Here is a 16804-nt window from a genome sequence, read left to right as displayed (position 1 = left end):
CTTACTCCATTCTAAGTTAGTTTGGAGTAAGTTTTCACTGCCGAAACTTTGAAAACAGGCGTAAGTGGCCAGACACGCCCCTTTTGGAAAAAAAATTCTGTTCCAAAGTGAAACTGTTCTAACTGACTAGAACTGGAGCAAACTAAATGCCGAGAATTTGAATTTCTAAGATACTCCGTTCTACACCAGTTGCTCCAAAAAATCAGGAGCAACTGAGGCCGAAACTTGGGCCCTATATTACTCATGTACTGCAGCTATATTGGAAATCAATAGTGTAATATCTAGTCTTATTTTTATTGAACTCATAGTTGATTCTATTTCTCAACGGTTTCTAAACTCTGTACCAACCTTCAGAATCCAGCAGTTTCTCAATGCCAAGATGCTGTTTGGCCACATTGAAGGCATGATCCAGTCTCTCATTTGCTGATTGAAGTTTTGCCACATCCTTCCAATCAAAGAGGTCAGGCCTGCAAGTGCAATGAAACAAATCATAACGTCAACCTCATTTCTTTTTGGACTCAAATCAATTCCACTTTAAATTACTACCTAATATTAGAAGTCAAAGGTGCTATTACATTAGGGGATATATAACTTTCTGCATCGCAAGTCCCTCATTTTTAAAGATCATAGTAAACCTGCACTGTGAAGTCTGTCATGGGTCAGGTCCATGGTAACATCCCTGTTGCTACTCCAGTCTAAAGCAACTAGCTCAGCAAAGGCAGCAATCTGATTTGGGGACCTTCCTGGCCTGAATGGCTCAGTGGAAAACTTGCTTAGCCAGCAGGGGGATCTAACTTGCAGATTTTCTCAAGAATGTCAGTAAGAAATTAAATCTAAATCTGCCGACAATTGAAAGAGTTGGTGCTAAATGTCACAAACTGGGAAATTTGTGCTCGTTTATTTTTAAGGTGAAAGAAGACCACCATCGGCTTTCAGCGGACTGGGTGGCCATACTTCAAAAGAACCTGAATGCTCTATCCTGAATTTGTGGAATTAGTTAACTCTATCTGAAAGCTAAATCCGTTGTCACAGTTGTAGTGACAGAAGTGTCCTGTCACAGCTCACAATTTGTTTACAAGAAATGTTGTTACAGTTTGATGTCTGATAGCAATGTTTTTTGTAATTGACATGGGATGCTGTTCTCTCCAAAATGAAGCCCCCTACTCTATTTCCTCGATCATGTTGCCACATCAGCGTATCAACCAACTATCCTATCTGTCATGTTGGGGGAGGGTGATGTCATGTATCTCACACATAACTGTATCTTACCATGCTATACATGACTGTAACTAGATATGACCTGTAACCACAAGCATACTTTACCACCAGGGGTGCACTTGCAGAAGACACTGCATACCTGTTCCACACAGGTATATAAAGGCAGGTCTCAGGCAAGTGTGGCACTCGTGAGCTGTGAAATAAAGGTGCAGGTCCAGAGTGACCTTGACGCCAGCATGTGCCTCGTGTAAGTCTGTACTGCAGGGTCAGGACTTTACACTATCGATTGTGCATGTCTGTAAGTCCTAATCGGCAAGTAGACTGCTCTGATATCAAAGACCATCACATGGTTAAATGTCGCAGTTTTTAGTTCTGGCATGTGGTCGGTGTTTGTTTTTGACTGCTTATTCATTACAAGAGAATTTCATAACTATAATGGATTTGCTTCATGGGTTCTTTGCTTAAGAATTCAAGGCAAGACATTGCTATTAAGAACTAATTGGTTTATTAGCAAAGGTTTAACGATCACACTACACATTACCAGTTCATCCACCAGGCTCACGATCACCTGCTTCATCGTGGATCCCCTGAACCCAACTGGCTGGGGTTTTATTGAGTATTGTGAACATCACATGACTGGCTTAGCCACTCCCAACTCAACAGCTCTCCAACTATTTTTGCATACTCACAGGTGCATATATTACAATAACATTCTAGAAGAAGCTGTGTAACAAGACATTTATTTTAATTAGTCATCCGAATTCTATGTATTTGTACATTATCATTTGCGTTACACATTATTGTGTCTATATCCTTGCTGTTGTAAATCATCAAACTGTAAATAAATTCAAACAGCTGTTTCAGCCTGTATTAGTGGACATAACTTTCTTCCTCCCATATTGATAAGAGATGCGATGACAATTCTGTGTAAAATCTGGTGAGCAATTTACCATGATCAGGTTCACTGTTAGGCCTGGGTTATGTTAATTCAGTATTGCAGTGTAAGAGCTGCTAATGGAAATGGTCATCAGTTGTTTGCAGGAAAAAAAAGTTGAAAAAGTGTAACGCTGAATACTTTTGAAGAAATTTGCAAATCTATGGGAATAGCAGCTCTGTTCTACAACTTGGGGTACAACATTCAAAATAAAGTTAATTGAGAAGATTTGGACAACAATTCAAAAAGCTGCCCTCTATCATATGAAAGGTCCACACAATCCTGCAGACATCAGGCAACTGAAAAAGTGACAATACCAGATGAAAATAAAACAATGATCAAGGGCGAGACGTTCCACTTAGCTAGTTATCGCCCAAAAAATGGGAGATGTTCCAGCCTTAGCGATGTTGCAGCTTTCAGGATCACTGAAGATCGGCCATTTTTCTGATCACTACTTTCAGCTTTTTGAGGGGGCAGGGGGGAGCGATAGCTCAGTGATGTGATATGGGTCTCAGCGATATGGAAGGCAAGGCGTCCCTAGCAACGGCCTTTCTGTGCATGGGTTTTTTTTCGCAAAGAAGGTTTCCTGCGATTCGGGAAGTCAGGGGTCATCTGGACATGCATAGAAGGCAAAGGGAGAGAGGGAGAGAGAGAGAGAGAGAGAGAGAGAAAGCAGTTAGAGAGAGAAAATCAAAACTAAAAGATGTCCCAGCACCAGGAGTCCGCAGAGAGTTGGCAGGATGTGGAGGGTAGGAGGAAGGCAAAGCCATTCTCGGATGAGGCCAATGATGCTCTCATCAGTGAGGTCCATAGTCGGTGGGGCCAACTAACCAGAGGTGCGCGTGGGAAACCTTCACCCCGGGCCTATGGGAAGATTTGGGGCAAGATCGCCGACATGGTCTCATCAGCGTCCAACGAGGCGAGGGGGTCAGACCAGTGCCGCAAGCACTGGAACAGCCTGGTTGCTTCGGCAAGAGTAAGTATTAAATAGATTTTAAATTGTAATGATCCACATAATATATAAATCTGCCAGATTAAACTTAAGCTGGTTATTCTTGCATATATTCCCTGCTAAGATCTGGACAAGGCTCGGAACCTGTTCCTTTTTCAATTCTAATTTTGGCACCATCTCCTTTTGGGTTACATTGGTGGATGGGGCATGACTGAGCAATGAGGGGTCCGGTCATCTTTACCCACACTGTGTCAGCCTCTCCGACAGCTGTCACTTACACAGTGAGCCAGCCTGGTCTGGGGGAGAGCTGCTCCCGTCATTGCCGAGCTCACCAGCGGTCCTGATTCCCACCCCTTCCCCTCTCCCCCCGAGGGCCCTCAAGGACATTGTAGTCGAGATGTTTTGCATCAACTATTAGATCCTAAACACGATCTTATGAAATATTTTATCTGAACGTAGATGTTATAACCATGCATCAATTGTAGATACAAACCATATTAGCATATAACGTTGGAACCTGTTGTCTTTCTATGATAGTACCTAGTCAATTAGCTTATGCCATGCTCTTGTCACGTTTGCAGAGGAAGCGATCTAAGAATCGCAGTGAGCAGAGGCGCACCGGAGGAGGCCCTGCTCAGCTACAGCTGCTCAGCGACCTTGAGGAACGTGCTGCAGCACTTGCGGTCACCCAGTCGTTCGGCCACCCGTGGTGATGCAGATCCCTTGCTTGCGTCATGTGAGTAATGTGTAAAGCAGTGGTAATTCAAATTATAATATATGAATAATGTCATGTTATGAATGAGGTTCTGTACTACTCTCAGGTTAACAACATAAGAACATAAGAAATAGGAGCAGGAGTAGGCCATTTGATCCCTCGAGCCTGTTCCGCCATTCAATAAGATCATGGCTGATCTGATCATGGACTCAGCTCCACTTCCCTGCCCGCTCCCCATAACCCTTCGCTCCCTTATCATTCAGAAGTCTGTCTATCTCCGCCTCAAATATAGTCACTGATCCAGCCTCCACAGCTCTCTGGGGCAGTGAATTCCACATAGATGAATTACCATATATATTAATATGTAAAGTCTCTCAGTCACATTTATTGCAGTAGTGCTGCTCCTCCTACGTATGCCAGAGCAGCGCAATAATCATGTGTACCCTTCTGTTCTAATAAGCTCAATAAGCTCATTGTGTTTTGTACGTCGTCCAACTCAACAGGCGCAAAGGGAGAGCGTACCTGTCCTTTTGCAGGTCATTATCACCACGGGTGGTGAGGAGACGACCACTGAGCCAGAGGAGGAGATAGAAATTACCGAGGAGGATGCCCCTTGCATCCCGGTATCTGTTGCACCTGCAGCCACATTGTCGTCTTCGACAGAAGAAGTAGCGGGCCCAAGCGGCTTGCAGCAGGAGACTCCAAGGCATACAGTGCCCACGCCGACCCCACAGAGGTTGAGTCAGCGAGGTCGGCACGCGCCGCGATGGGCAGATCGCAATGAGGTCATGACGACACTGTGCAGGGAGAGCGTCGCCATAAGTCGCGAGCTGCTCCAGGCAATTGGTGGGTTGACCGGAAACATTGCCGTAATGTCTGCTCGAATAACGGAGGGCTTCGAGCGCATAGTTGTGGCAATGGGCCCAACGACCGCCGCCGACCATACCGTGCGGCATGCGATAATGTCTGGAGACGGCACTGCGCTCCAAGGAGCCATCCCACCAACCACCAGCACAGATGCGAGTCAGGAGGAAGAACTTCCTTCTGGCTCGGAAGTAGTTTCATCTGAAATGTCTTCTCCTCCACCCCGAGGGAATGCTGCCACAGTCACCGCCTCCCCACAGCAGCAGGCCTCGAGGTTCCCTGCTGCAAGTCGTCCTGGTCCCGTTACTCGGGGATTACAATGGGGGGTAAAGGACACGGGGGTTACAGGATCTGGTGGGAACTGTGGCCGCAGATAGGGAGGGGGGGCATTATTGTTATTGTTGTCGTTGTTAATAAAAAATTGTTGAATATTGGGGGTGGTGGGAGGGTGCTTTTGTATTTTAAATGTATTGTTGGGGGACGATTGGGGGTGTGAGGGGGTGAGTGGGGGAGGGGTGTTATTTTTACAGTACATAAATTGTTAAATTGTTAAATTATTAAAATATTTTATTGAATTTTACAATTGTTGTGCAGTGTCTTCTAATAACACATGGTAAGGTAAAATATGAATACAATTGTTGGAAAACAATGGCCAGGCCAGGCAAGGATGAAACGTAACACAACTGCAACTGTTGTCTTTCCGTAACTGTAACTGTCCCCAATGTAAGTTCACACAAAGCATTCATTTATGAGCTGCTGATGCAAGAATTTTGCAGCTGCATAACTCCTCCGGGGTTTTTCCAGTCTTGCGGGGAGGCATGGAGGCATGGGTTCATCACCAGGCTTATTGTCCTCCCCGAGGTCCTTGTCATCCTCCTCCTCCTCCTCCTCGTCTTCCTCTTCCCCTCTCTCCTGAAGTAGACCGGCAATCCCATCTGGCAATTGTTTTCCTCTCCTTATAGCTAGTTATGCAACATGCAGCACACCACAATAAACTCAGCGACCTGGTCAGGGTAGTATTGTAGGTTGCCTCCTGAGTGGTCCAGGCATCTGAAGCGCTGCTTCAGTACTCCAATTATCTTTTCGACAATATTGCGTGTAGCCACATGGCTTTCATTGTAGCGCTGCTCAGCTTCCGTCTGGGGAATACGCAGGGGGGTTATGAGCCAGCTGGCAAGGCCATATCCTTTATCCCACAGCATCCAACCACGACTTTGTGGCTGACTGTTAAACAGGTCAGAGACAGTGCTCTCATGCAAGATGTGCGCATCATGGATGTTGCCTGGAAAATTCGCATTTACTGCCATGATTATTTGGTTGTGGTCGACAATGAGCTGCACATTCAGGGAGTGGAATCCCTTTTGGTTAAGAAACACTTCCGCATCCTGTAAAGATGCGCTCAGGGTGATGTGCGTACAGTCTTATTGCTCCCTGCACCTTGGGGAAGTTTGATATTCGCGAGAAACCCAAAGCCCTCTCAGTCTGTGCCTCCCTGGTCATGGGGAAGCTTATAAAGTTCATCCTGCGAGCAGAAAAGGCTTTACTCACCTGTCGAATGGGGTAATGTGTGGCATGCTGAGAGATACCGCAAATGTCGACAGCTGCGGCCTGAAAGGAGCTCGAAGCGTAGAAGGAAAGTGCCACAGCAACCTTTACCTCAACGGGCAGTGCGGTCCTGATGGTACTGGTAGGCTGCAGATCTCCCTTGATGAGCTGTCATGTCTCAGCGATGACCTCCTTTCGGAAGCACAGCCTCCTAAGGCATGCGTTATCGGACAAGTTCAGGTATGATTGCTTTTCCCTGTAAGTGCATCAGGTGTAAGGTCTCCTCCGCAGCAGCAGTCTGCCATCTCATTGATCGGGCACATAATGCTCTTCAATATACCTTCTCCCATCTTCAGTCTGCAGCATGTGATAATGACCAATACTGGTAGAGAAATTACAAACCCCATCATTATAAATCGCTCTAAATGCCCTAAATTTGTACTCAACACTTCAATGTGATTAAATGACTGCCAAGAGTCAAGAAGGCCTTTAAAATCACTCACAAATTAATTCTCCTCGTAAGCCCCTTGTTGAAGCAGCCTCTTTCACTTCCTCCGACGTTCAAAATGGCATCCGTAGTGCCGAGTTCTGCCAAGTAGTTCCCGTCGGGAGCAGCTTTTCTCCAGCGATCTCCTCAGCGAGCAATCAACCCAGCAATGTGTGCGCGATGTGGTGAAAGTTGTGGTGGGCGATCACCTCGGCGATAGCACATTCATGTGTGCTGAAAGTTGGGCTAGCGATCAGTGGGCGATGTTCCGACCCAACTTTCCACTTTTAAGCTAAAATGGGCAATAGACTGCCTATTTGGGCCACAGATGGGCGATAGTGGAAAGTCTAGCCCCAAGAGTTCTGTTTAATTAGTTCAAACTTTATTTCTTTGAAATCTTTAAAAGGCTCAGTTGGCTAAAGCAGTGAGTAATCGAGCCATACAGGCTAGGAAGGCTGCAAGTTTGATCACTCGTCTTTTAATTAATCTCAGCCTGGGCAGCACGTGTGCGTATGCGTATGTACACACACAAGTAAGTTTATGAGTGTTGAGTGACACGGAGGTCAGTCTTGGTTGCGATATTCTCCAAGTAAATAACATGCTAATGCTCAGTGTCAAGGTACAAACTGAAATAATGGCCACTTGGTTGAAATACAGTAGGCTGTCCACCATCTGTCTCACTGCAACCCTATTAAGGAATCAATTCTTTCAGGAAAGGAGGACAAAGCAGAAAATAATGAGAAGAGAAAAAGACACAGCGGAATACAATGAAACTTATGAGCAAATAAATGGAGATATTTTATCTGGTTGCTTATATGAACAAGAAAGTGGGTGCAACTGTACAATGAGGAAACTTGCTTTAAACGCTCAATGATTTTCTCACTTGTTTTACTGACCAAACCACTCCGGTCTAAACAGGAAGTTAATGTATTCATAGCCTTACTTTATTTAAAGTGTCAGAGGCAATGATTGATCTGACAACATTGTAAAGATTCACCTATAGGATTTCCCAGCTCAAGATAATTAATCAGCGTCTGATAACCAGTCAAGAATTAGGGATGTCAAATACAAGTGGTTTCTAAACAAGGTAATAGATGAGTCATCACAAAATCTACAGAACCTATAAACATGGAGTCATCAATAATGACTGTAAACAGCCATCAAGACCACCTACTTCCACCTCCACTTTCACCCATCTCCACTCCCGTCTCAGCTCATCTGCTGCAGAAATGCTCATCCATGTCTTTGTTACCTCCAGACTTGACAATGGCTGGTCACCCATATTCCACCTTCTGTAATGTTGAGCTCACCTAAAACTCTGCTGCCCGGGTCCTAACTCACACCAAGTCCTGCTCACCCATCACTCCTGTGCTTGCTAACCTACATTGGCTCCCAGTTCACCAACACCTTGATTTTATAATTCTCCTCTTCAGTGTTCAAATACCTCCAAGGCCTTGCCCCTCCCTATCTCTGTAACCTCCTCCAGGCCTACAATTCTGAGCTCCTCCAATTCTGGCCTCTTGCACATCCCCAATTTTCATCACTCTACCACTGACGGCCGTGTCTTCAGCTGCTGAGGCACCAAGCTCTGGAATTCCGTCCATGAATCTTTCCATCTCACTACCACTCCCCATCAAGACGCTCCTTAAAACCCTATCTTTGACAAAACTTTTGGTCACGTCTTCATATCACTTTATGAGGCTTAGTGTCAAACTTTGTCTGATAACGCAATGAAGTGCCTTGGGATGTTTTACTACGTTAAAGGTGTTATGTACATGTAAGTTATTGTTTGAGCAAACAGTGTATTTGAATTAGACTCTTAAATAGTGTTCTGTGAAGTTATTTCAGAGAGCAGCCTCTGATTAATGGGTCAGTGCTTCGCAAGTGCTGTAGAATTCAGAAAGTGCTAAATCCTGTGGAAGAGATAGCAGGCTGGCTGTGCCTGGAATTATGTGCTAACATCAACGAAGGCCTCATGGGTTGATGGTATAATTGTGAACTGGCATGTATCTCAATTACACACTGATTTCTGGCTTTGCTTACAAAACCAAATGCCAAGAAGTTGCAGAATTAGGCAATACTTTGAGCTCATTCATCACTTTTCAACAGAAGAAAATCAACTTGCTAAATACAGTGATACATCTACTCCAAGCAATACTTCAAACAGTGCTGACATAGATAGGGTCAATATTATCCAGAGTGCATCCTTGTGGAGTAATAATTGTCCACTCGACACAAAGGTCTTTTAAACAGTAGGAATACTAATAATTACTGCATTTATTTTCTTTTAAAGTATTTAAAGTGACAAAATGGTGATACTATTTATCAGAATATTGATTCCCGGACTTAAAGAATGGCACGAGGTTACTCATTCCACTGCGCAGAGTAACCCCTCCCACCGCGCAGAGTAACCCCTCCCACCGCGCAGAGTAACCCCTCCCACTGCGCTCAGTAACCCCTCCCACTGCGCTCAGTAACCCCTCCCACTGCGCTCAGTAACCCCTCCCACTGCGCTCAGTAACCCCTCCCACTGCGCTCAGTAACCCCTCCCACTGCGCTCAGTAACCCCTCCCACCGCGCAGAGTAACCCCTCCCACTGCGCTCAGTAACCCCTCCCACTGCGCTCAGTAACCCCTCCCACCGCGCAGAGTAACCCCTCCCACTGCGCTCAGTAACCCCTCCCACTGCGCTCAGTAACCCATCTTTGCCGCACTGCTGTGTGGAGCCATTAAGCAAAAGCAAGTTACAATGGCCGGAATTTTGCCGGTGCTCAGAGGACAGGATCGGTGTTAAATTTTAAATGATTGACAGTGGGTCGGAACCCAGCTGTCACGCTACTTTCCCAGATGTCGGATCGGTCAACTCTGAACAGACCTAACACACAGCACCATGGGAGGCAATTAAGGTCATTATGACATTGTTAAGAACGTATTGAAAAGAATTTTGAGCTGAACTTATCATTTTACCAGGATCTTCACAAGGTTCATGTGCTCAGTGATCATGTCAGGTAAGGACGTCAGGAGTTGTGTGGCATGAATTCATTTCTTTACTTGACAGCTACAATTGTGCTATAAAAGCTCCCATCTCACAGCTGTTCATTTGCTAAGATCAAAAGCTGTTGCTTACTGAATTTGGAAGGCACATTGAGCTTTATACAGGTTGCAAGTGTTTGGAGCAATCTCTCTATCCAGTGTCACCTCATTGGAACAATCTCTCTCACCATTGACAGATCGCTTCTGTCATCTCAAGATCAGCTGCCATCTATTACATCAGCATTAGTGCCCTTGAAACTATCTCACCTTGGTCCTCAGAGTCCCATCACGATCAGCCCCATGAGCAGCACAGGGCACACCAGTAGCACCAACAACAACACCAACATTCTCCACAATCACCTGATGCTGCACAGGACAGAGGGCATCAGCACCTGACCACATTGCTGCCCGGGACACCAGGGCCTCACCATGGCCACATTTACTTCACTTGACACTGTACACCTTGGTTGCCACATGATGCGCCAGGTTGGCACCACCTCACACCAACACCTTAAAGCATTCCTGCAATGCCCAAGCCATTCCTTTCACATTCATCACCATTGCGGGGATATCGTTATGTCTCACCATTCACTGCAACTCACGAAGCCACTTCCAAATGTGAACACAAATCTGTCCAAGAACGCAAAGTGTTGAAAATAAAGGTTTCAATGTTTGACACTATATTAACAGAAACTTTACATGAACATTGGCTAAAACACCTAGGTGCCTACCCTTGCGCGTTGTTAGTTGGTATGATTGGATTAGGATGAGGGCGAGTGTGAGGGGTGGCTAGTGAGATGGGGAAGTAATAATGTAGATAGAGAGGGATGGATGGAGGTGCAAGGTAAGTTGGTGAGAGTAAGGATGTGGAGGAGTAGGGTAGTGAAGGCAGAGTGATGGGAATGTGACAGCAGGATGAGGTTGATTGTGGCTTTGTACTGACGTTTCATGTTCCACTGAGATCATTGAAAGAAACATAGAAACATCGCAAATAAGTGGAGTAGGCCATTCGGCCCTTCGAGCCTGCACCGCCATTCAATGAGTTCATGGCTGAACATGCAACCTCAGTACCCCATTCCTGCTTTCTCGCCATACCCCTTGATCCCCCGAGTAGTAAGGACTATATCTAACGCCTTTTTGAATATATTTAGTGAATTGGCCTCAACAACTTTCTATGGTAGAGAATTCCACAGGTTCACCACTCTCTGGGTGAAGAAGTTTCTCCTCAGCTCGGTCCTAAATGGCTTACCTCTTATCCTTAGACTGTGACCCCTGGTTCTGGACTTCCCCAACATTGGGAACATTCTTCCTGCATCTAACCTGTCTAAACCCGTCAGAATTTTAAACGTTTCTGTGAGATCCCCTATCATTCTTCTGAACTCCAGTGAATACAAGCCCAGTTGATCCAGTCTTTCTTGATAGGTCAGTCCCGCCATCCCGGGAATCAGTCTGGTGAACCTTCGCTGCACTCCCTCAATAGCAAGAATGTCCTTCCTCAAGTTAGGAGACCAAAACTGTACACAATACTCCAGGTGTGGCCTCACCAAGGCCCTGTATAACTGTAGCAATACCTCCCTGCCCCTGTATTCAAATCCCCTCGCTATGAAGGCCAACATTCCATTTGCTTTCTTAACCGCCTGCTGTACCTGCATGCCAACCTTCAATGACTGATGTACCATGACACCCAGGTCTCGTTGCACCTCCCCTTTTCCTAATCTGTCACCATTCAGATAATAGTCTGTCTCTCTGTTTTTACCACCAAAGTGGATAACCTCACATTTAACCACATTATACTTCATCTGCCATGCATTTGCCCACTCACCTAACCTATCCAAGTCACTCTGCAGCCTCGTAGTATCTTCCTCGCAGCTCACACGGCCACCCAACTTAGTGTCATCAGCAAATTTGGAGATACTACATTTAATCCCCTCGTCCAAATCATTAATGTACAATGTAAACAGCTGGGGCCCCAGCACAGAACCTTGCGGTACCCCACTAGTCACTGCCTGCCATTCTGAAAAGTACCCATTTACTCCTACTCTTTGCTTCCTGTCTGACAACCAGTTCTCAATCCATGTCAGCACACTACCCCCAATCCCATGTGCTTTAACTTTGCACATTAATCTCTTAATGCAGTTGCCCCACTGCAGCCTGGCCCTTCTGATGACATTCCCACTTGTGTCCTCCTGTGCAATGTGCAACCATGCTGCATTGGTCTCCTGGGAGGTCTCTTCCGCCCAGTGCTGTGACTCCTGCAATAAGCTTATGGAGGGAGTCATGGGAGAGCCTGGGTGAAGTTGTGCACCTCTGTGCAGTGCTTGTCAGTGTTTGCAGCATCTCAATGCTGCAGAACACTGACAACACAATTGTCAAAATCAATTTGCACATGGTCCCTCTCATCGTCATAGGCAGTCCCTCGGGGTCGAGGGTGACTTGCTTCCACTCTAAAAATGAGTACTCAGATGACTGATGAACTCATTTTAAACGGTGAAAGATGCCTGTGCGTGAATTCTTTTAACATGGGGTGGCCGTTGCACACCAGCCACCACATGGTCAGAGGAGCAGTTGAGTGCGAGGCTGCAGCTGTGGGAAAATCACAAAAAGCAGCAGAATCAACAATGCAGAGGGTCGTTAGCGGCGAGGAGCAAAGGTCGGAAGCGACGAGGGCCCTCGAAGGACACGTCATCAAATGAAGTCATCAGACCCGCTTCCTTCAATTGGCTCAGGAAACGGACTGGGCGGGCTTCACAAGACCAATCAATGGAAAATCATTTCTACAGAGTGGGCTGGAGCCAGCATTGAGGTCGGAATCCGCGACCTACCCCGGCCGCTGACACTGAGTATACAAAGTCAGGGAATCGGATGTATAGTCAGCCCCAACATGAGCATAAAGTTGTGTTTCAGGCTGAAAAAAAATCAATTACAAAATCAACATCCTTTTAATTTGTAAAGATCATCAAATTTATCCATAAATTGAAGATATTTGGTAAAATGGTATCATCATTTTAGGAACTGGCTTATTGCAGTGCAAACCCTGGTGGTAGAGATAACAATCATCAATGATTCCCCTCACTTCAGTAATTTGGGAATTAATCTCCCATACAATTGCAAGCTGCAACTTTTCCAAGTACTTGCACTTGGAAAAGTAAAAGGTGAGATTTTCATTATTCACTTTGGAAAGAAAAACAAATTTCAAAACAAGTAGCCCGGAAAAAAAGCTCTAGGATAATAAGATTTATCCAAGTTCACAGTGACTTTTAAAAAATCGGCCTAATAGTTATTCTCATTCCAGAAATAGTAAAATCAGGAAAGTGAAATAACTGATAGATTACTCGAAGTCTAGTATTTATACTTGTAGGATTTTCAGAAATATCCTGGCATTCCAATTCCAAAAACAATCACAAATTAATCAGACAAGCAAAGGGAGAATTGAGCTATCCAATCGATTACAGGTAACACATAGAACAAGGGATTCAATCAAATGAAATTTGAATCAATACACTAACAGAGCCAGCAAGTGCAATTACTGCGGAAGGTGTATGCTGAAACCAAGGCAATGCAATCCTGGCCCAGAATAGTGTTAAGATCTCTGCATAAATATACCATAAGTTTCCCATTGTTGTAGGTAAAAGGGAGAGTAATGGGGGGAGGGGGCAAGAATAAAGTGAGGGAGGGGGAAGAGAACATTGCAACTCCTAAGTAAACAACACTGAACTAAGGCGATAGACATTCATAGGGAGATGAATGATAGGGTGGCAAGCTGTAAAAATGTTTACATCCACATCGCCATAGATTCAGCACAAAAATCTAAGTATCGAGCAGGCAAATTGCACTTGGATTCAAATATTTAGGGCTGAATTTTCGGCACGGTTGTGCCTCAGTTTGTGCCCCGTAGGGGCAGTAAATGGTGTTTCTAGGTGTAAAGCCGGGCGTCCAGAATTTACCGCCCCGCCGGCAAATTTGGCTCATGGTTTGCAGCGGCGCAAAAACTTACCACCCTGCCCTTTAATTTCAGAGAGATCATGACGTCAATCAGCGTATAATGCACCGCTAATGCCCCGGATGCAAAATTCGGCCCCAACTCCATTTAACGTTCACCCCAGGAAAGGTAAAAAAAAACAGGCCTTCCCAGGGTGCAGCATGCAGTATTGGCAATGTATTTAAATGGGGGGATGAAGATCCATCACAGGTCACAGTGACTGCAACGGTTGTGGCAGCACACTGCGTAAAGCTCCGACTTGCAAATGGCACTTTTATATGCCATTACAGTGCCCTTACAACTTCGGAGAGAGAATGTAATGGGGGCATAGAAAATCGGAGCAGTAGTAGGCCTTTCGGCCCTTCAAGCCTGCACCGCCATTCAATATGATCATGGCTAATCCTCTATCTCAACACCACATTCCCGCTTTCTCCCCATACCCCTTAATGCCTTTTGTGTCTAGAAATCTATCTTCTTCTTAAATATATTCAGTGACTTGGCCTCCACAGCCTTCTGTGGTAGAGAATTCCACAGGTTCACCACCCTCTGAGTGAAGAAATTTCTCCTCATCTCAGTTTCTTGCCCCATATCCTGAGACTGTGACCCCTTGTTCGAGACTTCCCAGCCAGGGGAAACATCCTCCTCGCATCCAGTACATCCAACCCCATCAGAATTTTATATGTTTCAATGAGATCCCCTCTCATTCTTCTAATCTCTAGTGAATACAGGCCTAGTCGACCCAATCTCTCCTTGTAAGACAGTCCTGGCCATCCCAGGAATCAGTCTGGTGAACCTTCACTGCACTCCCTCTATGGCAAGTATATCCTTTCTTAGGGAAGGAGATCAAAACTGCACACAATACTCTAGGTGCGGTCTCACCAAGGCCCTATATAACTGTAGTAAGACATCTTTGCTCCTGTACTCAAATCCGCTTGCAATGAAGGTCAACATACCATTTGCTTTCCTAACTGCTAGCTGTACCTGCATGTTTGCTTTCAATGACTGGTGTACAAGGACACCCAGGTCCCTCTGTACATCGACACTTCCCAAGCTATCACCATTTAAATAATACTTTGTCTTTAAGTTTTTCCTACCAAAGTGGATAACTTCATTTATCCACATTGTACTGCATCTGCCATGTGTTTGCCCACTCACTCAACCTATCTAAATCACCTTGCAGCGTCTTTGCATCCTCCTCACAACTCACAATCCCACTTAATTTTGTGTCGTCAGCAAACTTGGAAATATTATTTGGTTCCCTCATCTAAATCATTGATATATATTGTGAATAGCTGGGGCCCCAGCACTGATCCCCGTGGTACCCCATTGGTCGTCACCCCAAAAAAGACCCGTTTATTCTTACTCTCTGTTTCCTGTCAGTTAATCAATTTTCAATCCATATCAGTATATTACCCCCAATTCTATGTGCTTTAATTTTGCACACTAATCTCTTATGAGGGACTTTATCAAAGGCCTTCTGAAAATCCAAATACACTACATCCACTGGTTCTCCCTTATCTATTCTATCAGTTACATCCTCAAAAAACTCCAGTAGGTTTATCGAACGTGATTTTCCTTTCATAAATCCATGTTGACTTTGTCTAATCCCATTGATATCTAAGTGTGCTGTTATCATATCCTTTATAATAGACTCTAGCATTTTCCCTACTACTGATGTTAGACTAACTGGTCTGTAGTTCCCCGTTTTCTCTCTCCCTCCTTTTTTAAATAGTGGGCTTACATTTGCCACCTTCCAATCTGCAGGAACTGTTCCATAATCTATAGAATTTTGGAAGATGACAACCCAATGCATCCGCTATGTCCATGGCTACCTCTTTTAGTACTCTGGGATGCAGATTATCAGGCCCTGGGGATTTACCGGCTTTTAGTCTCATTAGTTTCTCCAGCATAATTTTCTTACTAATAATCATTTCCTTTCATTCCTCTTGCTCATTAGACCCTTGGTTCCTTACCATTTCTGGGACGTTATTTGTGTTCTCTTCCGTGAAGACAGAATCGAAGTATTTATTTAATTGTTCTGTCTTTTCCTTGTTCCCCATTGTAAATTTTCCTGTTTGACTGTAAAGGACCTACATTTGTCTTCATTAATCTTTTTCTTTTTACGTACTTGTAGAAACTTCTGCAGTCGGTTTTTATGTTCCTTGCAAGTTTACTCTCACACTCTATTTTTCCCCTCTAAATCAATCTCTTGGTCCTTTTTTGGTGAATTCTAAACTGTTCCCAATCCTCAGGCTTGCTACTTTTTCTGGCAACTTTGTATGACTCCTCTCAAACTAATACTATCTTAATTTCTTTTGTTAGCCATGGTTCGGCCACTTTTCCTTTTGTGTTTTTGCACCAAAAAGGAATGTATAACTGTTGCAATTCATGCATTCGTTCCTTAAATGCTAGCCATTGCCTATCCACCATCATGCCTTTTAATTACTAGCTCGACAGTTATCATGCTCCATGCCATTATCAGATGGCGTCAAGCTAGAGGAAGGACTCTTGGCCATGTCGGTCCACGGATGAGCAGAGGCCGAAGAAATCTGTGCAGGAGGGCTTACAGGCGCCAATGCTCATACCTCCAGCTCTCTGAGGAGCAGTGTGGGAAAAGGCTGCACCTCCGAGAGAAAGTGCTGACATAGATATGCCATCTCCTACAGGCAGACCGATGCCTGGACCGCTCTGGAGGCAGCCTTCAATACTCCCCCTCAACAGGTATCTGAATTTATTGTGGTGTGCTGCATCTTGCACAACTTGGCCATCATGAGGGGCCAGACATTACCAGTGGGGATTGCATGCCCACCTCAGGAGGAGGAGAATGACGAACAGGACCCTGGCGAGGCCCCATTGGATAGACACACCATCCACAGGGGAGGCAGCATGGAGATGCTGCCAGACACACACTCGCACGACATCAGCTCATAATGGACCGGTTCTCCTAAATGGAGGAAACTAAGGGATGGAGATAATACTGGACATGCTATGTGCCCCCATAAAGGCATATCTCCGGTGAACGTTGAAATGATACACAAGACACCAATGGCAAAGTATGAATTGTAAATTTTACTGCAA

At 45.0% G+C, this 16804-nt stretch overlaps 1 protein-coding gene across 12 annotated transcripts in view; it reads right to left on the bottom strand.

Annotated features, from left to right (window-relative positions):
- Nucleotides 1-16804, bottom strand: part of dmd (dystrophin) — a 2299423-nt gene that overhangs the window by 1593483 nt on the left and 689136 nt on the right. For all 12 annotated transcript variants that reach the window (XM_070893344.1, XM_070893337.1, XM_070893339.1 and 9 more), the window contains exon 7: nucleotides 349-467. In XM_070893344.1, coding sequence (XP_070749445.1) covers nucleotides 349-467 — 119 coding nt within the window. The remainder of the gene's footprint in view (nucleotides 1-348; nucleotides 468-16804) is intronic.

This window comes from Pristiophorus japonicus, chromosome 11 (genome assembly GCF_044704955.1).
Source record: "Pristiophorus japonicus isolate sPriJap1 chromosome 11, sPriJap1.hap1, whole genome shotgun sequence".
NCBI classification, from domain to species: Eukaryota; Metazoa; Chordata; class Chondrichthyes; family Pristiophoridae; genus Pristiophorus; species Pristiophorus japonicus.
This window is presented reverse-complemented; position numbering and strand designations above follow the sequence as displayed.